The following is a 15390-nucleotide window of genomic DNA, read 5'->3' on the forward strand; positions in this document are numbered from 1 at the left end:
TCTTGTCACACCTTTGTTCCTGGCTCCACCCCCAATGTCTCCTGGCTCCACCCCCAAACTCCAGATATTTCTTAAATTGGACTTGGCAACCCTAGTGACAGGGAGCCAGGTCCCCACTGGCTCTCGGAGTGTATTCTATCCTGCAAAACAAACATCTGGATGTTACAGAGCTTCTCTCAGGGTGGGGGGGATAAAAACTGTCTCCACTAGAGCCTTTGGACCTGCCAGCTTGATTTCAGGCAAAAAGCTGGCGAAGGAGCCAAGGAACCACCAACCACAGTACGTCAAGGCTGCATTCAGCCACTCAACTCCCAGGCTCACCTGAGCTTACAACCAGGAGGCCTTGGGCCAGCCGCGGCAACAGTGCCAGCTCTTTCTGACCCAAGCCCTGTCCCTTCTGCTCTTGAGTGAGCCAACCCTCCTTCTCGGCGGCCCTAATGAAGCCCCAGGGGAACGGGGGAACAGGTATTGTCGAAATGTCGGCCAAATGCCACGCATATTGATTTGACATTTGCTGTGATGTGTTTCAGCACCGGGATGGCTGGCTGCATCCCTTCAACGAGACGTCTGTACTTGTAAGTGCTTATTAAAATGCAGGCCAGGCCACCGATCGCAGCAGCATGTGGAGGGCCAGCAGGGCCCCCGTCTTCCGCCACTCCATCCCAGCGGCTGCTGCAGCAAAGGCGCTTCTCTTATGTGGCCGGGAAGTGGGACTTTCTCATTTGGAATGGGTTAGGTTTTTTTACACCTTTAAAAAAAATCCATTCCAAAGTATGCCGAATAGAGTTGCCAGGTCCAATTTAAGAAATATCTGGGGACTTTGGGGGTGGAGCCAGGAGACATTGGGGGTGGAGCCAGGAGCGAGGTTGTGACAAGCACGATTGAACTCCAAAGGGAGTGCTGGGCATCACATTTAAAGGGACCGCACAACTTTTAAATGCCTTCTCTCCACTAGAAATAATGGACAGGAGCATCTCCTTTTGGGGATCATAGAATTGGACCCCCTGGTCCAATCCTTTTGAAACTTGAGCAGTGTTCTGAGGAGAGGCTTTGGACGCTATGCTGCAAATTTGGTGCCTCTACCTCAAAAAACAGGCCCCCGGAGCCCCAGATACCTCTGGATCAATTCTCCATTATACCTTATGCTATGGGAATCAGTCTCCATAGGGAATAACAGAGTACCCAGCAGAATTTCCCTCCCCCACCGCTTTCTGATGACCCTGAAGCGGGGGGAGGGTTTCCAAACCAGGGGATCCCCTGCCCCCAACCCTGGTGCCAAAATATCCCAGCAAAGGCTTGATACTTGTAAAATAACTCTGTACTCCTTTCAACACTCCCCACAAATTGCCAACCTCGTCTGCATCAGCAGGCTCTCAGTTCCTTTCAAGGCCTTGGCGACTTAGTCCCACACTTATCTTTCTGCTCATGCGGATTACATTGATATCCTCCCTTTCTTCCATCATGAAACCCAAGATGACATCCATGGGAAGAGAGTCAGCAGGAAGGCGATCAGGCATGGAGCTAGATCTACCAGGGAGCAGAAAGATATGCCCTCCAGCTACGCCCTCAGACCTTAGTTCCTGGGACTGTCATTCCTTCAGATCTTCCTGTTGTTAGGGCTCACTGGCCTCTTGCTTTCAAATGATTCAGCTTCCGCCCTTTGCCGAACTCTATCTTGTGAACTCAGAGCCTCCCAAGGGGATTTCGTCTCTATCTCTCATCCTTTAATTTCCCCCTTAAACCTCAACTTTTCAGGGAAGCCTTGATTTTAACCCGTCCGGTTCTCATTCCAACATAAACCAAAGCCTGAAGACAAGCAATTGCATTTGTTCCAACTCGTTCCTTTTTTCCCTGTGGAAGCACAATCCATAGCTGAGTGTAGGTAAAGAAGAAGAAGACCGCAGATTTATACCCCACCCTGCTCTCTGAATCAGATTCTCAGAGTGGCTTACAATCTCCTTTATCTCCTTCCCCCACAACAGATACCCTGTGACGTGAGTGGGGCTGAGAGAGTTCTCCCAGAAGCTGCCCTTTCAAGGACAACTCCTGCAAGAGCTATGGCTGACCCAAGGCCATTCTAGCAGCTGCAAGTGGAGAAGTGGGAAATCAAACCTGGTTCTCCCAGATAAGAGTCTGCACACTTAACCACTACACCAAACTGGCTCTCAATTGTTGGAGTTATTTTTCCTGATCTGTGCAGCCAACTCTGTATGCAGGAGGCTGAGGGCTTGAAAACACACAGGTCATGTGTCTCGTTCGTCCATAAAATTCAAACTGCTGGCTTGTGATGCCTCCATTTGCCTTGGAGCCATACGGGGAAGAAAGAGGTTCACTCCTTCAACCTTCCACTTGATTACGCTATTTGAAACCGACTCCCCTGCTCTGCTATTGGAATTTCAAAGGAGAAAAATAGGTTGAACAATTTTGACTGCCATCTTAAACAGAGCGACACCCATCTAAGTCCGTCGACTACAATGGATTTGGAAGGGTAACTCAGTTTAGAATTCTACTGCAGATCTCCCCTTTCTTTTTTGCTTGGCTCTGAGGCAAATGAAAGTTGCACAGACCACTAGCTTGCTTTTTGTGGATGCAACTAAACGTCTCATCTATCTGAGCTCCAAGAAGGACACAGCTGCCCAACCAACTCAGGTTGTTGAATTTTGATGTGAAGAGAAACCACAGGCAGGCTGAGCCACGGTTAATAAATCCAATACAAACAGTTGTTCAGAATCCCCATTTAGCTCATACCACAGTTTGTTAGACAATCTGCATTCAGATGTTACGATAAACCCAAGTTGAATCAAACCGTGGTTTAGGAACTGAGGTTTATCGTGAGGCCTGTATGCGAACCTAGTGTAGTTTTGTTCTCCCAATCCAGTCCAATTTTTGCTGTAGGTAAAATTCAGCAGCCTGTCAAACAGATCCTGCCACCCTCCTCTGTGGTCCCCATCTGTTGACCACTCACCCGGATCTCCACGCCATAACCAGGATACACAGAAATGGTGTAGATGCATTCAAGGGTGCTTCCCTCGTAGGGTAAGCCGGAAGGCAGAGGGGAGGCCAGTGAACCTTCAGGGCCAGTAAGGTTCCAGCTGCAGGGACCTGGAAACAAAGAGATGAGGAAGGAAGGTGGGCTTCATATCCTGACTCCACGGCTTTTCCCCTGGGATCCACCTAGACCTTAAAGTGGCCTCAAGTGAAAAAGAGCTAACAGCTCAGGGTGCAAAACCCCTAGATCTGTGTTGTCCAGCCAGATGTTTGGAAAAAAGATCTGGCAGGATGTTTTAGGATCAGCTTAGCTGCAGGGTTGCCAGCTCGGGGTTAGGAAATACCTGGCTATTTGGGTCAGGGAGCCTAGGGTTACCAGCCTCCAGATGGGGCCGCTTTGACAACTGATCTCTAGCTGGCAGAGATCAGCTCCCCTGGAGAAAATGGCTGCTTTAGAAAGGTGGACTCTGTGGCATTATACCATGCTGAGGTCCCTCCCCTCCCCAAACTCCGCCCTCTCCCAGCTCCACCCCCGAAGCCCCCTAGTACTTTCCAACACAGCCTTGGCAACCCTAAGACTGGCAAGGGTTGGGTTTGAGGAGGGCGGATCCTCAATGCCATCTCCAAAGCGGTACAATGCCATCTCCAAAGCGGCCCTTTTCTCCAGGGGAACTGATCTCTGAAACCTGGAGATCAGGTGCAATAGCAGGGGATCTCCAGGCCCCACCTGGAGGTTGGCAACCCTAGCAGTCCTATTTCTTTTCCCTCTTCTGGGCTGCTAGGATTCAGGTGTCTCCCCCCCCCCACCTACCTGAACCTGCCGCTGGCACACTTGTGATCACTGTGGTGGTGGTGATGGTGGTGGCAGCTGTCTCTTCATTCTTCTCAGACACCACGCTGGGGGTGACAATTTTGGGCTTCACTGTGGGGGTGGCAGGGGAGGGATGGTTGGTGTCACCAGATACAGCCGCTGAGTTGGGGAGACCGGTCTGGGGAAAGGACAGCGCAGGGGTGAAAGAGGGGCTCATGTGCGCAGAGAACAGAGAGCTGGTTTGGGGGGCATCCCGGCCTGGTTCAGCTCGAGGCCTCATAGCTGTGGTGAGCAGGTCAGTCATCAAGGCTGGTTTGGCCATCTCTGAGGGCCGCTCTGAATCCCTGCCTTGCCCTCCTTTGCCCTCCAGGACCAGGGGAGTCGCCATCGTTGTGGGTGCCCCGGGGGGCTCTGTGGTGGGATCAGAGAGGGCGGGGCCAAGCGCGAGGTCAGCATCAGGTAGGACAGGCCCAGGGCCAGCCAGGCCACCAGCCATGAAGGGAATCTGCTGAAGATAGTCTTTTGCCTCATGAAGGAAATCCTCCAGCAGCGGGTGGTGGTTCAGCAGCTTCAAGGTGGGGGCCGTGGTGACAAAGTGGGCCTCGTGCTCCAGCTCGTCGGGGGTGGGGGGCACCGTCTGCTCCCCATCATCTTCAGAGTTTCCCGCTCTCTCTGACTCCTGAAGGGAGAGGCCTGGAAGGAGGAAAGACGGGGTTAAGTCAATGATGGCAGGAAGGGAATAGCGATGTAAATAACTTGTGAGTAGGGTTGCCAATCCCCAGGTGAAGGCAGGGATCCCCCGGTTTGGAGGCCCTCCCCCCGCTTCAGGGTCATCAGAAAGCAGGGGGGGAGGGGAGGGAAATGTCTGCTGGGAACTCTGTTATTCCCTATGGAGATTTATTCCCATAGAAAATAATGGAGAATTGATCCGCGGGGATCTGGGGGTGCTGTTTTTTGAGGTAGCGGCACCACATTTTCCGTACAGCATCTAGTGCCTCTCCCCAAAATATCCCCCAAGTTTCAAAACGTTGGACCAGGGGGTCCAATTCTATGAGCCCCAAAAGAAGGTGCCCCTATCCTTCATTATTTCCTATGGAAGGAAGGCATTTAAAAGGTGTGCCGTCCCTTTAAATGTGATGGCCAGAACTCCCTGGAGAGCAGCAGCCAGACTTGGTAGACGATGCTGACTCGGATAGACTTAAGCTCTGGTTCAGTATATGTGTTTGTGTGTTTAAAAATGTAATGGCAATCCTGCTGGATCCTTTACTCTCACTCCCCAGGATTCAGAGATAGATGACTTTTTAGGGTTGCCGGGGCTGTGTTGGAAAATACCCAGAGATTTTGGGGGTGGATCCGGGAGAAGGCAGGGTTTGGAGAGGCGAGGAGCCCCAGCATAGTACAATGCCATGGAGTCCACTCTTCCAAGCAGCCATTTTCTCCAGGGGAGCTGATCTCTGCCAGCTGGAGATCAGTTGTAAAAACGGGAGATCTCCAGGCTCCACCTGGAGGCTGGCAACCCTATGACTTTTAAATACAGTGCTGGTTCCACCTAGTTATCGTGCCTTATAGCAGGAGTTGCCACTGGCACCCCCCAACACCTTTTCTTGCACCCACCAAATATTTTTAGGAAGTGGGTGGGACCAGGGAGGGCTTTTGCCCAGCAAGGCTTCTGATTGGCCATTGGGGATTTGATTGTCTGGGCAGGGTTTTTTTTAAAATGTTGCTTTGGCAGCAGCTGCCACCAGAGCACAAAGATCTGTGTGAATGGAGTTAAGGCATGGCAATCATTTGGTGGCTGGCTCCTAGCGCTACCAGTCCCCAGTTGGGGGCAGGGGATCTCCCAGTTTGGAGCCTTTTCAGGGCTATCAGAAACCAGGGAAATTAACCCACCAATAGGCAAGAAACCAAAAGTGAAAACAACGTGCCTACATCACCTGGAAGTGACACAGGCAGGTGGTGACATGGGGGGGGGGGACTTTTTTAGGGTTGCCAGGTCTGCGTTTCTGGGCAAAACTCTATAGCTTGAAGCTAATTCTACCATAGAGTTTTGCCCACAGCCCAGAGCATCACCCCCAATGCCCCCAACCTGGAAGTGACATAGGCATGGTGTGTTTCTTTTCTGCTTCTTCTTTAGGGCTGCCAAGCTCCCAGTCTGGGCAGGGATTCCCCTGCCCAGGAGGTTCCCAACTCACCGGCCCACATTGGGCCAGTGGGGGGAACCTTCTCAGACGTTGCTGGTGTGATGACGTCACCTGAAAGTGACGTCATCATGCCAGCGATGTTGCGTGGCAGCCACTCTATGGTTTTCCTGGATGCTCTAGCCATTTGGGAGGGAAAACTCTATGCTACAATAGGTACCATAGAGTTTTTCCCTCCCAAATGGCTAGAGCATCCGGGGAAAACCATAGAGTTTTCCCAGAATCACCTAGAGCGGCTGCCACGTGACATCACCGGCGCGATGACATCACTTCTGGGTGATGTAATCATGCTCTGTGTGCTAGTGCATGTGCAAGGAGAATCCCCCACCGGGGGCTTCAAGGTACTTGGCAACGCTATTCTTTCCTCCCAGTAAGTGCAGCCCCGCCTGCGCCTGCTCAGCCAAGGGAACTGGCAACCGTACTAGCTCTGCCTCAGCCATTTTATGGCCGTCATTTTGTTGCTGTGTCAGAATTCCAAAGGTGCCCGCAGGTCCAAAAAGGTTTGGTGCCCCTCTGGAACATGGATAGGCATCTAGAGAAGCACAAGTAGGAGACCGATTTCTCGCTAGGCTTGTTCCGGGTGCAGAACCTTTTTGTCCCTGGCGCTTCTCTCCGTTTTCACACAAGCTGCCCTGGAGCTGTGAGTTGGTGCGCCGCTTTTCTGCAGCAAGCGAGATCCTCTTACAAGCGGCTTCTGCAGAAAAGGGGCAGGCCAACTCGCAGCTCCGGGGCAGCTTGTGTGAAAACGGAGAGAAGCGCCGGGGGCAAAAGGGCTCTCCACCCGGAACAAGCCCTAGTGCGAAATTGGTCCAAGTGTTTTGTGTACAGAAGGTTTCAGTCCCTGGCATTTCCAAGGAGAAGGATTTCAAGTAGCAGGAGCCTGGGAAGGGGCTTGGAGGGCCTTGGAGGGAGGAGACAAGACTGGGCTTGATAAATCAGAGGATGGACTTCATAACATGTCTCATCCACAGCACTGCCTTGTCGGATTCAACCTAGGCCCATCTACAGACAGACAGATGCCTCTTGGAACTGCAAACAGAGACATGATGTTGTAAGACTCTGTCTCTCTCCCTCTCTCTGTATTTGGTTATCTCTAACTAGCCTCCTCTGTAGATGGATGGACGTTTCACTCGCTTGGCTCAAAGCCCTCTTTTTAAATGAATTGGAGCCTTTTAAAAAGGCCATCTAAGTTCAAGACATCGCCGAATCACGCTGCTTGAGCGTCGTAAGTAACCAGTTTGGAGAGGATCTATTACAAAGTCCACGGTGCTTGGTTTCACTCTTTAATACCAGATTTTAGTACAATGCAGTTTTTGTTCTGGTCGGCGAGCTCAAGAATAGGACGTCGAATCCACTTAAACAATTATAATTTTCTCATTTATCAGACAAAGGGGGGAAAAAAACAACACACAAGGCAAACAGGTTTAAAGGGGGGGGGGTGCAAACAGGGCATGATTTATACACACACACATAAAGCCCAGATGCTGGCAGTTCCACAATGCCTCCTTCCGCCGACGCTGAAGTTCAATAAGCAATTAAGCAGTGATTTCTTTGAGCACAACTCTGTAACCATCATTCGGGGAAATGGCCAGGCCTCTCTATAGACTTGGTCCCTGAGGCTGAAACTTTCTAACAGGGACATGCTTTAAGTCATCAAAAGAAGGTGCTTACAAAGACAAACATCCAGAGACGGCTTACAGGTCACACTTAAGGGACTCACAAAGGAGAAGAACAGCTCTTTAGCCTGCTGCTGCTTAAGCAGAAATATGGGATTAGGGTTGCCAATCCCCAGGTGGGGGCAGGGGATCCCCCTGCTTGGAGGCCCTCCCCCTGCTTCAGGGTTGTCAGAAAGTGGGGGGAGGGGAGGGAAATGACTTCTGGGAACTTTATTATTCCCTATGGAGATTTATTCCCATAGAAAATCATGGAGAATTGATCCACGGGTACCTGGGGCTCTGGAGGGGGCTGTTTTTTGGAGTAGAGGCACCAAATTTTCAGTGTAGCGTCTAGTGCCTCTCCCCAAAATACCCCCCAAGTTTCAAAGAGATTGGATTCTATGAGCCCCTATCCTTCATTATTTCCTATGGAAGGAAGAAATTGAAAAGGTGTGCCGTCCCTTTAAATGTGATGGCCAGAACTCCCTTTGGAGTTCAATTATGCTTGTCACAGCCTTGATCTTGGCTCCACCCCCAAAGTCTCCTGGCTCCACCCCCAAGTCCCCAGATATTTCTTGAATTGGACTTGACAACCCTATATGGGATGGATTGAGGTGGACAACGAGCCAGTCTGTAACAGGGTACATCCGGATTTGTAGTGGCCCAAGAGCACTAGGCTGCTCTGGAGTAGGAGAAAGGCTGAATTTGGAAGCCTGGTTGGTTTGATTCCAATATCCTCCAAAGGCAATTTCATTTCCCTTGACCCGGATGGCCCAGGCTAGGTGGACCTCATCAGAACTCAGAAGCTAAGCAGGGTTGGCTTGGTTTAGTATTTGGATGGGAAACCTCTAAGGCTTGCTACATAGAGACAGGTAATAGCAAACGACCTCTGTAAGTCTCTTGCCTAGAAAACGCCATGAGGTTCCCCTAAGTTGCCTGTGACCTGATAGCACCTTATATATGTACTTAGGCAGGGGTGGAATCTAGCAGGAGCTCCTTTGCATATTAGGCCACACACCCCTGATGTAGCCAATCCTCCATGAGCTTACAAAAAAGAGCCTTGTAAGCTCTTAGAGGATTGGCTACATCAGGGGGTGTGTGGCCTAATATGCAAAGGAGCTCCTGCTAGAATTCCACCCCAGTACTAAGGGATTTTTTGAGCAGGAATGCACAGGAATGCAGGCTTGGCATCAATGGTGCGGCCTAATATGCAAATGAGTTCCTGCTGGGCTTCGTCTACGGAAAAGCCCTGTGTGAAACAATGGTGAACATCATGGGGTGTGGCCTCGTATGCAAATAAGTTCCTTCGTAACCCTGCGTAAAACAATGGTGAACATCGGGTGTGTGGCCCAATATGCCAATGAGTTCCAGCTGGGCTTTTTCTACACCCCCCCCCTTGCACATACACACACCACTTTCTCTTTCATTGCACCAAAGTTCCCCAATTAAAATGAACAGCATTATTTACTAAAAACAGCATCAACGAAACCCAAGAATCAGCAAGGATAGTATCAAATGTATGGCAGATGTACATTGATGCCAGCAGCAATGTATAAAACTAGCGGATAAATATGTTCAGACTGGGTCATCCTCACTCCACCAAAAACATTGGGGGGGGGGTCGGCTATTTAGAAAACTGTTGAGAGGTTTGCATGAAATTCTAAAGAGAGAGGTGCCGCGGCTCTGGCCTACCTCAGGGGCTGCCATCTGCTTAAATCTATAAAGAGGATGCTGCATTTGCCCAGAGGAGCCACCCCCTGAAGATCCATCACAGTCTGATTTCAGGCCTCGGTTTAGAACTGAGATGACCTTGCTGAATGAAATTGCTGAGCAGTCAGGTTAGAACGGATAAAAAGAAGTCCTTCTTCACCCGAAGGGTGATTAACATGTGGAATTCACTGCCACAGGAGGTGGTGGCGGCTACAAGCATCGCCAGCTTCAAGAGGGGATTGGGTAAACATATGGAGCAGAGGTCCATCAGTGGCTATTAGCCACTGTGTGTGTGTGTGTGTATATTTTGGCCACTGTGTGATACAGAGTGTTGGACTGGATGGGCCATTGGCCTGATCCAACATGGCTTCTCTTACGTTCTTATGACCTGGGTTGCCCTGTTGTTCATTCAAACCTGGCAGGGGGCAGGCATTCCTGTTGATATTGTTAGATCCTTGAGTGCCCACTCTATCATTCATCAACTGCAATATGGATTTGGAATTTGATGAGCAGAGGGATTTTTGTGGGTCCCCCCCCCTGTATTTTGTGTGTGTGTCTGCACCTGGAAGTCATAGTAATCTTTGCTGGGGGGCTGGAGGATATTCAGGGAAGTGGCTGAATCAAGACTGCCCCTGCCTTCCTGACTTCTGGTATTCCAAGGAGGTCTCCCATTCAAGTACTTGCCAGAGTTGATCTTGCTTAACTCCCAAGAGCTGATGAGATCGGGCTTGCCAGGGCTATGGGTTTGGGTTTGGCATTGGATGTCATCAGTACTGCAGACAACACTGAGCTCTGGAGTATATTTCATTATCTAATCTCCCCCCCCCACTCCCAAGTGTCATCTGTCTCTGCTCTGAGTCAGTGCTCTGAGGTCATGGCTAAGGCAGAATCCAAAATAAAACTAAACTGATTGACTGACTAACACACTATCAAAGATTTCAGCCTAGAAATAGCAGCTCTCCAGCAGCCCTGGCCTCACTCAATGCACAGCAGCCAAGAAGGTCAGAGCACCTGCTCCGGCTGCAACGCCACTGAGGTTGTTCTCCGCAGCTGAGAACGAAATGTCTGGAGTGAAAACTTTCTCCAGTAGAACACGGCACTTGAGCCCGAAAGAGTCTACAAACCCTAATGACTAACACACTGTTTATTATTTATTTATTTAATCAGATTTATATCCCGCCCTCCTCTGACGGGCTCAAGGCTGTAATAGCACACAAATAAAGAAAAATGTTCAAAAATGTCAATGATGACAAAATCTTATTGTATTTTTACACAATATTATTGCACCCAGACAGGACCGCACCGAGGCTTGCCATTTGAAAAGTAAGTCAGAAAGGTGGTCGAGAGCATCTTTCTATCAGCTGCATCCAGTGCCAGCTGTCTCCTGTCCTAGATTCTGGCTGTGCTTTTATAACTTCGTACTTGGATTACCGTATCTCTTACTATGATGGGCTCCCCTTGAAGACCACTCCAAAATACAGTGGGTTTTGAATGTTGTAGCAGGATAATTAGCAGAGGCTAGCCAGCACAAACACACCTTGCTTATTCTAAAGATGCCGCATTAGCCTTTGTCTCAGCTCTCGAGTTTGTGTGGGGCAGGGAGCGAGCAGGGAACACACAGCCCTGCTCCAGAGATGTCAGTGCAAAATCCAGGAAAAAGAGACACCATGAGGAGTCCTGCACAGAAGAGAGGCAAGTGCTAAATGTAGAATTGGTACAGTTACGTGGGCTGTCAGTTCATTTCCCATTCAGTTAGAGCTGCCAGGTCTGGGTTGGAAAATTCCTGAAGGTTTGGAGTGGGGTCAGCCTGGGAAGGGCAAGGTTTGGGAAGGGAGAAGAAGAGACCTCAGTGGGGTTGGACCTTCCAAAGCAGCCACAGAGTCCCCTTTACAAAGCAGCCATTTTCTCGTGAGAGCCAGTTTGGTGTAGTGGTTAAGTGCGTGGAGACTTATCTGGGATTCCACACTCCTCCACTTGCACCTGCTGGAATGGCCTTGGGTCAACCATAGCTCTTGCAGGAGTTGTCCTTGAAAGGGCAGTTGCGTTGAGAGCCCTCTCAGCCCCACCCACCTCACAGGGTGTCTGTTGTGGGGAGAGAAGACAAAGGAGATTGTAAGCCGCTTTGAGACTCTGATTCAGGGAGAAGGGCAGGGTATAAATCTGCAATTCTTCTTCTTCTTCTTCTTCTTCTTCTTCTTCTTCTTCTTCTTCTTCTTCTTCTCCTCCTCCTCCTCCTCCTCCTCCTCCTCCTCCTCCTCCTCCAGAGGAATGGATCTCTATAATCTGGAGACCATCTGTAATTCTAGGAGGTCTCCAGCCACCACCTGGAGCCTGGGAGACCTGCTTTCAGTTCAAGGTACTGATGGTGACCTTTTTAAAGCCCTTCACACCCTACCACTCCAATCACTAAAGGGACCATGCCTTCCCTTATGGTCTTCTGATTGTTACAGTTTGGTTGTTCCTCCACTTTAAAAGCCGGGTGGTGTAGTGATTAACATGTCAGACTAGGATCTGGGAAACCCAGGTTCAAATTCCCACTCCTGTCATGGAAACTTGTTAAGTGACTGTGGGCTAGCCACACACTCTCAGCCTAACCTACCTCTCAGGGTTGTTGTGAGGCTAAAACATAGGAGAATGATCTGAATAGCCCTTGTCGGATCTGGGAAGCTCTGCAGGGTCAACCCTGGCTAATATTTGGATGGGAGACCTCCAAGGGACACAAGGGATGTGACACAGAAGCAGGTAACAGCAAACTGCCTCTGAATAATCTCCTGCCTAAAAAAACAAGTCTAGCTCGCCACCTAGTGGTGCATGACGCTAAAAGAGCTAGAACGTCCGGCTGCCAGACAATCTTAGGATCTCCTGGCTAGTCTACACACATTGCCTGATGATGATGATGTAGTAAGCTGCTTTGGATCCCCATTGGGGATGGAAGGCAGGATATAAATAAAAATAAACAAGTCCATTTGAACAACTAAATCTTCAGTTGCCTGCTTGGCATCTACCAGAGCTCAGTCCCTTCCGATAGTAGTTCCCACCTTGCGGAAAGCATTGTAAATAGGGTCCCCCCCCCAACAAAAGCCTCTGATGGGGCTGAAGCCCTGGGCAGCGGTGGCCAAACTTGCTGAATATAAGAACCACATAGAATAAACATCAAATGTTTGAGAGCCACAAGACAAGAAGGAAGGCAAATAGATGGGGTGAAGGAGGAGCAAGAGGTGGAAAGAAAACAACTTTAACTTTAAATGCATCTTCCAAGCTGCCGGCTGGCTTGGCTCGAAGAAGTCATTTAAAGATAGAAATGCCTTCTCCAAGCCGGCTGACAGGGCAGTGGGGGGCTTTGAGAGCCACACAATAGGTGTGAAAGAGTCACATGCGGCTCCCGAGCCACAGTCCGGCCACCCCTGCCCTGGGCTTTTCTTGAGGGAACGGGTGAGCAGGGTTTCCCTGTACCGCGTGTGGTTTTTTAATCTTGTTGCTCAAGGCGGAAAGCTGCCTTGAGCAACAAGGGACAACCCCAGGGCCCGCTTTTGCAGTCCAGAGGGCCTTCGACAACCGATGGGGGTCAGGCCAAAGAAGGGGAGGGGTGGCGCCAAAGGGGGGCGGGTTAAAGGAAGAGTTGGGGGGTGGGAGGAGAGAGAGAGAGAGAGAGGAGCACGTTATCGCGGCTCTGCAGCCTGCGCCTGGTGTCAAGCCTCATTCCCTGGTGCCGCTCCCCGTTCATCCCGGCACATTATCTCCTAACTAAGCTATGCACACAGAGCCATTTAGAGTTGTTAGACTAAATGGAAGACTGCTTTCATTAGCCCTTAATGAGCCATCGAAAATGCCTCCCCGGTGGGTTGGCCTCCTTCCTTCCTCGGGCGGCGGCTGGAGGGGCGGGCATGGGGGGGGGAGGGAGGGAGGCCACACTGGCATCGGTTCCCTGGGACGTGCCCAGCCGGACCCGTAAGCTGGAGAGCTGGCTGATCACCTGGCACCGCCAGGGAAGATCATGTGTCAGCAGCAGGGCTTTTTTTGGGTGGAAAAGGCCCAGCAGGAACTCGTTTGCATATTAGGCCACGCCCCCTGACATCACCATTGCTTCACACAGGTTTTTTTTGTAGAAAAAGCCCAGCAGGAACTCGTTTGCATATTAGGCCACACCCCTTGCCATCACCGTTGTTTCACACAGGGCTTTTTTGTAGTTAAAGCCCAACAGCAACTAGTTTGCGTATTAGGCCACACCCCTTGACATCACCGTTGTTTCACACGGCTTTTGGGGTAGAAAAAGCCCATCAGGAACTCATTTGTATATTAGGCCACACCCCTTAACATCACTGTTTTTTCACACAGGGCTTTTTTGGTAGAAAAAGCCCAACAGGAACTCGTTGGCATATTAGGCCGCACCCCCTGACACTAAGCTAGCTGGAACTGGAGGATGGCATCCCTAGCTCAGCCTAGCCAGACAGCAAGCAGTTCACTTGTGCAGGAGTACCAGGTGGTAGAAAGGCCTGCGTTCCTTCCGGGGTGCACCCAAGGGGTCACACCTGGGCACCTTTTTGTATGCGGCAAGAGCTCCCTAGGAGCAGAAAGCCAGTATGACAAGCAAACAGCGGGGGGGGGGGAGCACTTTCCTCCCTGCTCAGCTGCTTTTCTGTTTGCAGGGAGTGTGTCATTTACTGGAAGGAATATGCAAAGCTGGTGGCTTCCGCCAGATGTCTCAAAGGATGGAGGTACAACTGGGACTGGAGCTGCATGTTTTTTGAGGGGGGGGGGGGCGGAAATTAAAAAAAATGGTGCCCCCTTATGGGCCCATGCTATCTTATGGGGCCACAGAATAGAATGGACTCCATACCCAATTTGGCACCCCCCCGGTGCGCCTGGGGCAAGTGCCCCCTCTACCCCCCCCCCCTAGATCTGGCCCTGGCTACAACCTGCTGGTCACAGTCTTTTGCATATGTGAACCAGGCGTAAACAGGGGCGTGATAACAGAGGCAAACATGGCGCCCAGACTCTTGGGAGGTTCATTGCTCATACTGTGTGTAAACAGAGCACCTGTTTGCCTCGGCTGCTGCTTCTTGTGGTTCCCTGGTGGTGGAAATGAAGGCACAGCCAACCTATGGAACCCTTCAGGGCAGGGGTGGCCAACAGTAGCTCTCCAGATGTTTTTTTGCCTACAGCTCCCATCAGCCCCAGCCATCAGCCATGCTGGCTGGGGATGATGGGAGTTGTAGGCAAAAAACATCTGGAGAGCTATCGTTGGCCACCCCTGCTCTAGGGTTTTCAAGGCGGTTGGCCACATTCAGGCCACATTCAGAGGTGGTTTGCTGCTGCCTGCCTCTGCGTAGCAACTCTGGACTTCCTTGGTGGTCTCCAAATACTAACCAGGGCTGACCCTGCTTGGCTTCCAAAATGTGATGACGACAGTCTAGTCTGTGCCTCCCCAGGTTGCATGTGGAAACCGCTCCCCCCACATCTTCTAGAGCCAGTTTAGTGTAGTGGTTACGTGTGTGGGCTCTTATCTGGGAGAACCAGGTTTGATTCCCCACTCCTCCACTCGCAGCTGCTGGAATGGCCTTGAGTTACCCATAGCTCTCGTAGGGTTAACCATAGCTCTCGTAGGCTCCCCCCCACAACAGACATCCTGTGAGAGCCCTTTCAGCCCCACCCGCTTCACAGGGGGAGGGGGAGAAGATATAGGCGATTGTAAGCCTCTCTGAGTCTCTGATTCAGAGAGAAGGGCGGGTTATAAATCTGCAGTCTTCTTCTTCTTCTTCTACACCATTTCAAAGTAGGGTAGCCATCTGCAAAACTCTTCATATGTTCTTAGAATAAATTGCTTTTAAGGGGGCTTAAATAGATTCATGGAGGATAAGTCTATCAGTGACTACTAGCCATGGCAGCTGAGTGGAACTTCCACATTCAGAGGCACTAAACCTCTGAATCCTGGAGCCAGGAGGCAACATCAGGGGAAGGTCTTGGCCTCTATGCCCTGTTGTTGGTCCTCCAGGGGGACTGGTTGGCCACCCTGTGAGACAGGATGCTG

The 15390-nt window shown here is 50.7% G+C and overlaps 1 protein-coding gene across 1 annotated transcript in view; it reads right to left on the minus strand.

Moving 5' to 3' along the window:
• Positions 1-15390, minus strand: part of SEZ6 (seizure related 6 homolog) — a 183266-nt gene that overhangs the window by 65148 nt on the left and 102728 nt on the right. Inside the window, exons 2-3 of the mRNA XM_060258965.1 lie at positions 3800-4492; positions 2966-3102 (exon numbers count right to left, since the gene is read on the minus strand). Of these exons, the coding sequence (XP_060114948.1) occupies positions 2966-3102; positions 3800-4492 (830 nt within the window). The remainder of the gene's footprint in view (positions 1-2965; positions 3103-3799; positions 4493-15390) is intronic.

The sequence above is a fragment of the Heteronotia binoei genome, chromosome 18 (assembly GCF_032191835.1).
Source record: "Heteronotia binoei isolate CCM8104 ecotype False Entrance Well chromosome 18, APGP_CSIRO_Hbin_v1, whole genome shotgun sequence".
NCBI lineage: Eukaryota > Metazoa > Chordata > Lepidosauria > Squamata > Gekkonidae > Heteronotia > Heteronotia binoei.